The sequence below is a fragment of the Mercenaria mercenaria genome, chromosome 10, assembly GCF_021730395.1.
Source record: "Mercenaria mercenaria strain notata chromosome 10, MADL_Memer_1, whole genome shotgun sequence".
NCBI classification, from domain to species: domain Eukaryota; kingdom Metazoa; phylum Mollusca; class Bivalvia; order Venerida; family Veneridae; genus Mercenaria; species Mercenaria mercenaria.
Window position 1 is genome coordinate 44,004,041 of NC_069370.1, and position 14,139 is coordinate 44,018,179.

The 14,139-nt window shown below is 33.9% G+C and overlaps 1 protein-coding gene across 3 annotated transcripts in view; it reads left to right on the forward strand.

Moving 5' to 3' along the window:
* The first annotated feature begins 3,695 nt into the window (after positions 1-3,695).
* The window catches only part of LOC123561778 (uncharacterized), a 48,599-nt gene continuing 38,155 nt past the window's right edge, over positions 3,696-14,139 (forward strand). The window contains exons 1-3 of one of the 3 annotated variants that reach the window (XM_045354378.2): positions 3,696-3,935; positions 9,511-9,823; positions 12,960-13,044. In XM_045354378.2, the coding sequence (XP_045210313.2) occupies positions 9,511-9,823; positions 12,960-13,044 (398 nt within the window). In that variant the 5' untranslated portion in view covers positions 3,696-3,935. The remainder of the gene's footprint in view (positions 3,936-9,510; positions 9,824-12,959; positions 13,045-14,139) is intronic. The other 2 variants (XM_053552936.1, XM_053552938.1) reach the window with 2 other exon arrangements.

Sequence of the window (14,139 nt, forward strand, 5' to 3'; positions counted from 1 at the left end):
AATGCATGCCCCCGGACCCCGCCCCCCTCCTCCTAGCTTGTCGCCTACTTCTCTATTTCAGCCTGTTCAACAAAAAAATATTAACAACCCCGTACTTGTAAACGGCTAACATCCACAAAAACATCAACAAATTATTTAGAGTATTAAACACGTTTGTCATAGTAAGGGTTCGGTCGGATACCCCTGAGAAAATTTGCTGGATTCGCACTTGTTTTGTTTTTGGATAGGTTAAGAGTCACGCCGGCCCAATTTAAGTCATATGGCGACTTCTCTGGATTTTATGGTAGAGGAATACCCCCACCCCTTCCGGATATTGTTTCGGGCATGGCTGTTTGTCAAACTATACTATAAGTACGATTATGCTGACTTGTTATCATCTAATTCAAACAGTACTTTGAATTTTATGATCTGGTGTGTTTAACATTACTGGCACCAGATCAGAAAGAAAAGGCCACTGTTCATGTTGTACCCTACCCCTTGGTACACTATAAGAACCATGGTCATGAACGGGAAAATGTACTAACCCCTTTCAAGTGTGCATTTCTCACCTAAAACGCACAGTTCGGTTGGTGCTATGCATTTTGAACAAATGGTAATTTATCTTCCTTTGTGTGATATTGTCCCAATACTTTTTATCACAGAGACACCCCGCATATTTTATGCTTTCATCAAAGTTAGAGGAGAAAAACTTTGAATTTCTCTAATCAAGTTCCGGTCTAGACGACGCGGCAACGTGAATATGTAAGGCGAAACGTAAACAAACAAAATCAAAGCCTTGAGACGTCTGATGGTTGCGGGTTTTGGTAGATTTATTATCTGTTTAAATGCCAATCTATAAATATACATGTATGAGAAACAAATACAAATGTGCCTTATTTCTAAGATGAACTCTGCCTGACCTTACATGAACTTATCTAAATTGTCAGCTGAAAATAAGTAATGTGACCATGGGCTGGAATACCTTACCATTTATAGATCTTATATAGTCTAAATGGTCAGTGTGAATGGAAACAGGTTAAATAAGAACTGCTTGATCATTGATAATTCATCCGCATTGCTCATGAATGGGACTATTTTGTGTAGCACATTAACAACCTTTGGGTGTAATTAGGAATCAAATAAATATGCTATATGATTGTCAGAAATACACTTGTAACATTGGTAGCGGGGTAAACCCGCAACCAAAAATTATGTGTAGTATTCACAGTTATACAATAAAACTCGAAATAATGAATGAAAATAATCTTAGAAACGATTCTGGATTGGAATCTTGCAGTGGTACACATTTGTATTGTTTATCTTAATTCACTTTGCACTTTTATGTTGCATATACACATTCTAACGCACACGTGTATAATATATCAGACTAGGAGTTTATTAGGTGAGAAATGCGCGATTGACATGTACATAGGTTTTTTCTTTCTGATCTGGTACAAATATGGCATTGACCTGTTTGATGAAGAAATAAATGTGTGCAAGTTACTGGCTGATAAGTCTGAAGCAACGTGTTTGTGGTCTGCCGCACATCAAACAAGGAAATCTTATATATTATAAGCAAATATCATCTACAGCGTTGTGCGTTAAGATCTTTATGTATAAAGATGCTCCAGGGTATCGACTGATCATATATTTAGTTTACACGTACATTCAATTATTCGTAATTTAATATACAGCGCGCAAACGAAGGATTCCCGACATAAACATTTACATATTACATTGCAACCTGTGAGTTTTGTAAAAGCTGACTTTATATCTATTAAACTTTGATACCAATTTCACGGAACTATTAGAATACAGCATGTACAAAGAACAATATATCAGGCCGACATCGGACCATCATGGGTTTTAATATCGTTCCGATATCACTTTAGAAAAAATGGACGGACTGATTCCTGACACTGACTGAAACATAAGCTGTTGTTCTTGGTTTCTTTCTGTGCATTCAAAGTTGTATATCACGAAAGCAGTCTTAAATAGCCGTAAAAATTCTCTCCAAATACTTGGACGTAGTGTTGTTAGATGTTCCGGTCCTTTTGGACCATGGTATCAATTGTATAAAAGGGTTAAACTTTATCCGGTGCTTATTACCTCTAGTGGACAGGCTCAATCAAACTGAAACTCCTATTGATCTACTGGATTCCATTCTATGCTTACAAATGATCTTCTTATAAACTTAATTGACAGCCACAATAGTAGTCTTTAAGTGCAGAATGGCGGCCACAAAAACAAATAAAAATAAATAATAAAAAAAGACGGAGAAGAAAAAAACGCTAATTGTTTTTATATTTTCATGTATTTTGATATGATTGAGTCCCTTCAATGTTTATGCACCTGTCAATATTTTGCCCGCCCAGGGGGGCGGCGGGCCGACCCGGGGGAATTTGAAATTTCAAAAATTTTGTTGTCTAAATCCCCACCCTAGGGACAACCTTTTTTGTCTAAATCCCACCCTAGAGCCTGGTTGGTACATCAAATGTTTGTCAAATTCCCGCCTGTCGGGAATGGTCTTCTGTCTAAAGCCCCGTGTATGCCCGCCGCCCCCCCCCCCCCCGGGCGGGCAAAATATTGACAGGTGCATTACACATGTCAATGCCTCAGTCAGGCTGAATCTGCTATTATTTTGCTTGCTTGCGTCCTAAGCATCTAACAGATATTCTTATAGATTTTATTGATTATCATAGCAACATGTGGCGGCTCTTAAAAGTCTTATGTAGTTGGAGTCGACGTTGTTACATTTTCGGATACTTTCGAGTTATAGATTCCATTCAATTTTACTATAAAAAGACTCCTCTGATGCTAGGGAGCATGTATGTTTCTTAACGAGACTAATGCTGTCTTCTCATGTATGTAAGGGAATTTGACGAACTCATCGAAAGAGTCAATGAAGTGAAAGAGGAAGACTAATGCTATCTTCTCATGTATGTTAGGGAATTTGACGAACTCATCGAAAGAGTCAATGAAGTGAAAGAGGAAGACTAATGCTATCTTCTCATGTATGTTAGGGAATTTGACGAACTCATCGAAAGAGTCAATGAAGTTAAAGAGGAAGACTAATGCTATCTTCTCATGTATGTTAGGGAATTTGATGAACTCATCGAAAGATTTAATGAAGTGAAAGAGGAAATCTGTAAGTGCTGTCTTAATGTCATTTGCAAAAGCTACAACCGATCTCATGCCGTATCCGATCTTGATTCGAGTTCGTCCATACGAATCTCACTTAGTTTGTGGAAAGTCTTTGGTTTTATCAATCAGAAATATTGCCATAATGTATTTCTCCATTGTTAGAGCTCAGCTTATTAGCTACTATGTAATATTACCTGTCTATTATAATCTAAAATGAATAAAATTGAGCGATAATGTTGAAGTTAACCTTATCATGTCAATGCAAAAAATACTGTAGTATTTGAAGTTATTTTAGTCATAAAATAACATTTAATTGGATACAACTTTTTGATGACACTGCTTAGTATGCGAGAAATATATACTTCAAATATATTTTGAAGTAAGAAAACGTCAATACTGAGTGATTTGTGGCCACAACTTCCTACTTTTATTTAACAAATTCCCGACCGCTTTTTTCCCCCACATTTCCGGGAAAATACCAAATTTAAATATTTTTCACGGGTTGTATCATAAGGCCCTGATATGGAATTATTTTTGTCAAGAGTATTTAAAAGAAATATGTAAGCATAAATGTCTACAATTAAGATCTCCTCAAGATGATATAGCGGGTTATTTTGTAAAGACTCATACACGGTCAGATAGTGCATAATTTTGTATTTAATTTTGAACGTAGGTTAAAAATAAACAAGTTCTTGCTAATTTTTGTAACAACCCTTCCGAGTGTATAAACGTAGCACGCGGAACGCAGAATATCTGTTTAAATTGATTGCTCAGGCAGGTGAAAACAGAATTGGACGGCGAGGAATGATAAGGTCAGTGAATTAACATTAAATATCTCTTGGATTCCATAAAAAAAGCTTTGAAAAGTGCCATTTACTTTTTATTGTATTTTAATTTTTGCACAACTATGCAATGTTACAAATTATGTAAGAAGTTGCACTGTGTATTGTCAGGAAACTTTCTTGTTATTATAATATTTCTGATAAGACAGGAACTGCTTAATTGAATAAGAATTTGTTTTAGAAAATGCGACATATATCAAGAGTAAGAAGTTAATCATAGTAGAATGCAAGCACCTAGCCATATAGCTTATAATATATGAAAATAAATGCCTGATTTATTTTACGAAAAACATGGTATTAGAGAGTAAATCTAAGAGAAATCTAGAAAGCGTCACATTTTAAATCGGCTGTTGTGTGATAATTTCTCTAAAATATTTAACGTGCTGCTTCTATACAAAACTGTTGTAAGACTTATATTGGTTTTGACATTATTTATGTGTAGATCCATTAAAATATTCCTAGGACCTTAGTAAATTCAGAAAACTTTTATCATCTGGTTGCCATATTCACACTGTTACAAACATGAATTTTATATATAAAAAAGGTGCTTAATTGTCTAAATGGCTTAATCTTAATACCAATATTTTTGCCCCTGAAATAATAAAATTCATTTAGACATAAATTGAATATTTCATTCTTTTATTCAAATATATTTTAACAACACTTTGTCAGGTATGTTTTTGCACTTTTTATGTGTCAAATTGCATATTTTAAAGCGTAGTTTAGATTTCGTTTTCTCTTATTATACTTAAATTAACTATCAATTATATAACATGACATTAGAATTATTTTTAGGGTAAATGTTAGAGATACATATAAGATCATGTAAACAGTACAAAACACATATTCTCACTGCCTTATAAACAGTACTCATTGCCTTATGAACAATACAGTATACATAATTCCATAGTACAAATAATCTAGTTTAGGCAAAGAAAATTGGACTATACTAGGTTCTTTATTTCCAAACAAATATTCGAAATAATAGCATAAAATCAAGTAACAGCTGATACATGTATATTAAAACACATATATTAGTTATAATAGGAATCATACAATTTCCACAATGGTAAAAAAAATCTGAAAAGAAAAAGTATATCTTGGTACTCAATTCAAAATAGTAACGATCCTGTTAATTGTATCGCAGCCGTTCTTAAAGACCATTACAGATTCAGATCAAATTAAATACAAACATTTACTTAAGTACGATGTATTTTAAAAGCCGTAAAAATGCACGCAAGTTAAGCATTAGACTTTAATGAACGTGCATTACTGATTAAAATAGAAGGTTATGGCGTTGATACCAATATTACGCTGTTTGGGTCAAGTATCATAATCCGTTTATATCAAATGTCTTTATTTCTCATCTTAAAATATTGGTTGATGATAATCACCTGGACTGAACTTGTCCATTATTATATTGAAACATTAATAGTAAGTGATTAATTAATGGCCTTCTAATTAAACTAGTAAGGAGGACAGTTTTTTTTGCTAATTCTATTAATTAAGCTGTATGATATGTTTTACTTTTGAATCCTAAATAAGAAGTCGTGTTACTAAATATTTCTGAAGAATATCTGTAAGAGAAACCAGAGTCAGTGGAAATATAGAAATATAAATAATGCAGTTGTCTATATATAACAGTCGATTGAGTCAGAAGCTGCGAAACCTTTTTTTTTACACTTGAAAAATCAATAATTCTGTAGAGCATACAATTGGATAAGGTAGCTTAATTTATAGCCGCCGACGGTAATAGTATGAGCTAATATTATTTCGAGGTGCGGGGACCTTGAACTCAAAAGTCCCCGTATCGTAGTCAGTGTTACCATTGGACGACTTTGTCAGCTGAAGTTGATAAGGGCACAAAGTGGTTTGTTTTATTGTTTAAATGCAGTTCCATATATGGCAAGCATTTCAACTAAGCGAAAGACTCGAATCTCATAACAGACGAGTTTTCGACTATCAGTCGCTTCGACAAAATGTGATTTTCATTTGCCGGGCATTTGATGTTATACTACGTCTGATATTATATAGCTGAGAGTTGATATTTTTTAATATAATTCATTATCACATTTTTATTGCCAATGCAAAACTGTCAGCCGATGAAAGTTTAAACTAAAACTACATCAACACTTTTCTGCTTTTTCTAATTCAAGAAAGGCTATCTTTGGTTATTCCAGACTTGTACTTTTTAAATGCAGTTCGAAGCGGCATTTTCATTACTGATATATTTCTTATAAGGTTTCTTGTAAATTTGCATATGTTGCCATAGAGACTTTAAACATTTGTCACATTCTGAATTTAGCAGGTGTTTCTTTATGATCACTTATGAACATTAAAAAGCAATTCTGATTAACTGATTGCGTGTATGGTGAACGCCAAGTTTTACAGTTTTACCTAACAGGACGGAGTAGGTCTTTGACTGGCATCATCAAACTGTATTACACGATGTAGTTTTAGATATATTTCAGTCATATTTATTTTAACAAATGTAGTTACGGAAAACCTTTGACATCACTGCTTCAGAAAGTATCGTCTCTTTATGGTTACCCTTTTTGTTCTGTAACTGTATGAAAGGATCAGAGTCAAGTGCCGTATAAATTATTATTGTTTCTACAATAACAGGAATTTTGAAAATCCAACAAATGATACTGCCGTACAAATGTAAAAACTTTTTGTCATAATTTTACAATAGGGTGTAAGGTATCATACTACTTTGTTGTCTGTTTCATTGACTGGATAAGAAGGTCACGTACCCGGATGAGCTACGTTACCGGAAAAGACCGAACTTGCACATGATAATACATAATTTGCTGATTATCATTACCGGTAAACTACCTTAAGCGGAGTTTGCCATAGAGATCTATACATTAGTTTTATCACTTTTATCAAAGAAAGATTAACATAAAGAAAACGTCAGTATGGAACAAAATCTTGCCGTTTAATTTGTTTATATGCACAGAATTAGGTGACAGATCATCAAACAATGATATTTTTCTCTCTCTGTAAATGACTGGTTAACCGTTTTGGTGCGTAAGGTAGATGCGCATTGATTAAATTGTCTCTTTGCCCCTCTCTTTGCTCCATCTTTCAAACGAATGACATATTTTCTTTATCTTATGTTGTTAGAATAGCTATATGCACTGTAATCAGAGGCATTGTTTTGTTTAATGAAGCATTATATTATTCGACGTTTTTGAAATATTTATTGGTTTAATTTGTAAACGCCAAAAAGGGATGAAATATTGATAACCTATCTTATTTTATACCAAAAAGGTCTAAGGTAATTCCGTGAATATAAAAAGGGATGGATAGTTTTTGTTTAAGGTAGCTAGTTTGCTTCTATTTTTGAGTCTCGGTGCCCCTTGTAGTTTGTAATCCCATAGTCAAAGATGAATATAAAATACTCTCCGATAAATGCCAAATTTCTGTCGCAATATAAACTTCTTTTTTCGATGTGACTTTAGTGACAACAACCAAAAGTTAAATGCTGCTGTTAATATCAAACTGAAGAAAAAACAACTAAGGACACGCGAATTGCGTTTCATAATAAATTCAGCTAGCAACAAACAGTTGCAGAACTATATTGTGCATCTATATATTTGTTATACTTTCAGTGTCACGGACATTACATTCATTACATGAAAAAACACACACATTTTAAATGCAGAACTTTAGTACATAGTGCTATGCTCAGTAAGATTTACCATAAAACAACTATAAAGTAACTGTTGGCACATTGGATTTTACAACTGGCTGAAAGTGGTTATGTGAAGTGGAAGAAAAAATAGGTCAAGTTGTTGACTTTACGTATTTAAAGGGATATTGTGTCGAAATTTCAAGCTGGAACAAAAAGTTACTAAATAGCATCTATGTTAACACAAAATAAACATATGTATATGTATAAACAGTATTATGTGTTATGTTAAAATCGTACAGACTTAAATGAATAACGAGCCACAGTATGAATGTATAAGTGGTAGCTCAGTTAATAAGTGATTGTCACATCAAATCATTTAGCTGTGAAAGCAGCTATATACACATACAGCTAGTGTTATATCTAGCCAAGTCAAATACATTTGTGGGTTCGATATCTCGAGTGGGGTGTAGAATTTTTTCATGGGAGGAAGCATTCATGCTGCCTTACATCCGGTCGTTGTTTCTTCACACATGCATCGGAGGGACACCTTGGTTGTTCATGAAAAGTCGCCATATGACCTATGGTTGTGTCGTTTTGAAGTTAAACCCAACAACAACAAAATATGATTAAAAGTATTTTGTTGAAAGATGTTATATCTTTAATATCATTACCTTCATAAAAACAAGGGTGAATAACCCAAACTCAGTGTTTCCTGAAATGGTAACATATAAAAATGACTACTAAGAACAATATTCGGGTTTTAGTATATTTACTTATATACTCTAAGACAAAATATTGCGACGTTAGATAGGCTGTCCAGCATTTCCTGGGTCTAAGGAAATGTTGAAACTCTTGCTATATTTCTAATAGTCTGACAACATTATTTTGAAGACTTTTAAATTTTTGAAAATAATATGAAAGAATTGCAATAACAGGTTACTCCTTTCTGACAGGGTGGTTTGTCATCATGTCTGGTCGAAGCATATATCGTAAACAATATCGGACTTTATGATAACTTTACATTTCATTTCGCGTGTGTTTTACATTTGAATGTGTACACCAGGATATGTGCACATATAGGTGCATGTTGCCTTCGTAAATTAAAAAAAAATGTATGTCTACATGTTGTAACATATTTTTGCTGAAAACGGCGTTTTAAATGCCTGTAGTTCCATGTTGGTCCAAAATTCCATACTTTTCTTATCTGCACTAGTGTACATATTTAATTTAAAACGGGACAAGAAAGGGAGCAATTATTGTTCAAATTCGGGCTGAAGAGAAAACAAAGTTGAACGTCAGTTAAAACGCGTGGATAATGCATACTTTTGTTACAAAATGAGGATAAGGATATTTTGAGATCACTTATTGATTGGGCCTTATTAGTATCATCGTCAAATCAGAACATTGCTAGTTATAATATGGATTATGAAATGACAGCTGACTGGGTGTAAATTTACTAGCTTAAAAATACTCAAAACCTGCTAATTCTATTTTGAGTTTATAAGATTTTCAAATTGTCCAGTTCCCACTTTTATTTTGTTAGACGAAATAGATTTTTTTGTTAATAATTGTTAAATAATAGAAAAAGGATTGCAGTATTTATGTTCGGTTTTGTTCAGTTACATGTATTAAACAAAAAAAGTATGTAGATTTGCACCAACATGGAGCCACATGGGCAATGTAGAGAATCATCTGTCATCTCGTATTGACAAGCACGGTGCTTTATCTTGTCTGTCTACTTTTATTGTGTCGAATTTATCTAGGTCATTTCATTCTTCTTGGCCTCCCTTTCTGTCCCAGACAATAACCTCGCCGGTATTTTTTCAAACTCTTTTCGAAAACTGGACCAACAGGAAAAGCAGGCCTTTAAAGGCACCCGAACATATTTTTAAGCAACATTTGTAGATGAAGCTTCTGTGGGTGTTACTCGTCCAACTCATCTGCACTGTGTTCGTTGTACTGGGTGCTGGAGGAGTCGAGTCTTACGTTCCACATGGCGGAGGCGGCGGCGGGCTCTACGGACAGTACTATGGCTCTATGCCTCAATATATCCCATATCCATATATGGCCGGCGGCTATGGTGGTCTCGGTGGTGGTCTCGGTGGATATGGTGGTCTCGGTGGATATGGTGGTCTAGGATACGGAAACTTCGGCGGAGGCGGAATACTTGGCACTATTGGACTTCTTATCTTCGGCTTCTTGGCATTTATGTTTATAAGTAAGTGACAATGATTTTTATGTTTAAATAGCAATAGTGTTTATTTGTAAGTAACTATATTTAAGAAGCACTGATTTTTATGTGTAGGTAGGGATTATGTTTATGTGCAAGAAGTAGTATTTTTTATTTGTACGTAGCAGTGATGTTTATGTGCAATTAGTAATGTGTTTATGCGTTAGTATCCGTAATATTTTATGTAGGTTGTATTTTTATTTATGTGAAAAATAGCAATGGAGCTTATGTGCAAGTAGCAGTGATGTTTTATGTAAGTGTCAGTAAAGTTCATGTAAGTAGCACTTTATGTTGGTATCAGTAATGTTTATGTGTAAGTAGCAGTTATGTTTTATGTAATGTATGAAATAATAATGAGCATTTTTGAACCTGTATGATGCAGTTTATGTTAACTACTCATGTAAGATATAAATAACAGAACTAGGTAAAAATTTCAACTGAAGTGTTCAGTTTTACATAAGATATCATGACTCAATTATGTGTTTATTTCTGTTAACTTTAAGTGTCTATACATTTTCTTATGTATTTTCTTCTTTAGAAATGAACAATACAGAATATACCTTTTAAAACTGAGACGTATTTTCCCTGAATTAGGAAAGGCACCAGTACAATATTTCTAGGAGTGATATAAGCAAAATGAGCCGCGCCATGAGAAAACCAACATAGTGCATTTGCGACCAGCATGGATCAAGACCAGCCTGCGCATCCGCGCAGTCTGGTCAGGATCCATGATGTTCGCTTTCAAAGCCTATTGCAATTAGAGCAACCGTTAGCGAACAGCATGGATCCTGACCAGACTGCGCGGATGCGCAGGCTGATCTGGATCCATACTGGTCGCAAATGCTCTATGTTGGTTTTCTCATGGTGTGGCTCAAATATGGAAATTGCGATCAGTGTTTATCATGTTCTTTCTTTCTTTTTACAAGTACAAAAATATCAATGTAAAGGAATTCTATGGTGGAAAAGCATTTCAATTCATTTTTGAACACACTCATTTTACAAAAGTCAAATCCGCGCGAACAATGTTTATCCTTATTTTGCACACAGCGTTAATTTAAGTAACTTTGATACTACATTCTTATTTTGTAAAAAAAACATGCAGAACAAAACAGAACACGAGATAAGTTGATAATATGAGCTTATCTGTAAAACAAAATTCAAACCGTATTAAAGTTAATTATCCGGATATTAGTTGAGTCTGTGTATGATGGGTGATGAAATGTGCAACACCCTACGTTCCCTTTCGCATAAGTTTAAGCGGAATGGAAAGGTAAATTGTTATTTATTAATAATATTGTTATTAATTATCCGTTATTCCAAAGGACCGGATTATAACATCACGAATTGAGGAAACGTTTTACACGACATATAAAAAACTGCTGTTGTAAACATTATTATAGGTAGCAGGGTACACTTCGAATTTTTGGCCCCCGTCAATATTTGTTATAAATAGAACTTCGTGATTTTGGATGTCTGTAAATTAAGGTGAGAGATAATGATTATTAATTCTTTAGATCATTGCAGGCTGTTCAAAAAGTGCAAAATTGATGATTTTGGCATGCTATTTTTCATGGATGGTGTAAATCTTTCGTTTTGATAACTTTCTTTATTCTTGCATGAGAATCCTGATCTTGCCATTAATTAAAAGCACAAAACATGCACGCAATTTATAAAATGGCCACCCTAATTCTGCTCAAAAGGGAAGTGCAATATCGCGACTCGCTACATGTAAGACCGTCCGTGCCCAAAATTTTCGCATCTAAGTGTACCCTGCTACTTATAGTCTATAAGTAGATCCTTTTGAAGCATAGATCACAACCGACCAATATAATTGTAGACGAGTTTTGATTTAGTCTGTTCATAAAAAGGTAATAAAATGTGCAACACCTCTCATGCCCCTTTCCAAAGCACGCACCGAAACACTAGCTAGACTCCACGATTCCAGCATAAGAACAAGCAATTGTTTTAATCTGAAATCATGAGCAAGTGTCTAAGTATTTCTTAGGTCGTTTTGAAATAGTTTTGCCTAATCATTTGTGGCATATTTTGACAAATAACAATGAGTAAAACTCAGTTTGTCTTTTAGTTGTAGTCTTGGGGTTTAAACTTTCTATTCTAAATTGTTAAGTAACAGTTGCATTCACTTTATGATACTTTTCTATTACGATTCTTTAAAATAACGGATTTGGCAAACAACAAAAGACATTTGGGCTCTTTTCAAATCCAACCAAGTAAATACTAAAGGCCCATCTTGCTGTATAAACTTTGATCTATACATCAAAGTTTACCGTGTAGATGGGGTCTACTACACTGTTCTATAAACCTCTCTGGGAGTATACAGCAAGTTTTTTGGATAGAGCATGTTCTATTTCTGTAAACCTTGGCCATGCCGATTTTGTTTATTTTACCAATTACAACGAATTAAAGCGAATTAAAGTGTTGTTGTATGACATTCGAGAAGTATTGAGAGTATGAAAGTGTACAATTTGATTATATACAAAAATTTCGGCTAGTTGGAGCATCGCGTACACAGAAAAAATAATTGAATATTATCATGGGGAAGAAGAATTATGGGATATAAGAAATCCTAATTACTCAAAGAAAGACTGCAGACAAAGAGCACTTTTGATAAGGGTGTGACTAATTCCAACAGTTCAAGAAATGAAGGTCTGTCCATGCATATAAAGTTTTTAAATGCTGTCGGATCTTCAGCATCAAGTTCATGTAACAGTGCATTATATGCATCAAATTTATCTCTCCTGGCTATTCATCTCACCCATTGTCTTCCTGTCAAAGTATCCCTTCTAATTTGCTTAACAGTAACACAAATTATTACTAAACAAACACACAACATAAAGTCTTCTTCCATTGTGCAGAAGGAATGTTGGAGGGAAATTAAATAAAGGGTAATGAGTTGCATAAACCATGATTTGCCGTGTAGATGTACAAGGTGTACTCCTTAAAAAATGTACACCTCAGGTTTATACAGCAAGGAGAACCGTCTAGATGGGCCTTAAAGATATTCTGTATGTTTAGATATTGTATGTAGTGTTTACTTGTTATATGCAGTGTGTACATGCTGTATGAAGTGTGTATATTTTATATGCGGGTTTATTTGTTTCAGTGTTCTTCTTCATTATGATGTTTAGCCTGTTTTCAAGGGGAGGAGGATTGGGCGGTGGTGGAGACCTTGCTACCTTAGCCCTTCTGTAAGAATTTATTCTAGTCGATTCATATTTTTTAATTTTGATCAAAGAGGTTATAACAGCAATCTGGTTTGGCGATCGTTTTTATATAAATAATTGAATGATATAACCAAGAACGAAAATAGTTTCGGCAGAATTGGACAATTAAAACTGTTCAAATAATACAGTCAAAATGAAATCGCCCAATTAATGACTATTTCATTAATTAACTTATTTTATTTATTGAAAAAGTTTTACGACTTCCATTGTCTAATTGCGAAATGAACTTCAAAACAGAACCAAGATCCATTTTCAATTTTTCTGATTCCTGAATGTAAAATTCGCCCTGAATAACAGGCACGATAAGACGTGAAGTCGGTCAAACCTAAATGTTAAACTTGTTTTTATGAAATTCCATCTGGGAAAAGATTGGAATAAAAAAACACATTACTGTTAATCATGCTAATAAGCTTGTAGATCCAATTTAACGATCATTTTCTAATCTAAATAAAGAGTCATTGTTGATTCTATACAAGATACTTTTTACACCCATTCTGGATTGTGAAAACATTGTTTGGTACCTACACTCAAAAAGCATGTTCTGACGCGTAGAATTATTGAAGTTATGGCCAGAATTGAAGACCTATTAAAAGAGCTGAAATTGTCCGTATTATTATGAAGACTTAAAACAAATTTTTTTTATATTGATTGGAAATATTAATATATTCCGATGGATAGTATGTTTGAATTTCCTGACAAGTGAGTGAAATTCTGGATTATTTTTGTATAGAAAAAAACACATTTTGAAAGTAAATATATGTTATACACAGTTTTTATTGACTGCAGGATAAATAGAATATTAGGTTACTGACTTTCTTAACTTAAGTTTATCCACCTCGTCTCCGAAAGGTTTATCCCCCTCGTCAAACCTTTCTCCAACTCGGTGGATAAACTTAAGTTAAGAAAGACAGTAACCTAATATTCTCTATATATTTCACTATGAACACCATAATAACAGTGCATATGATGTTCACTCGGTGAAGTATATTACAACAAACAAATATCAACTATATATTTACATTCTCCCTATTCGTTCAGTTGAGAAATATTCATTTTGCT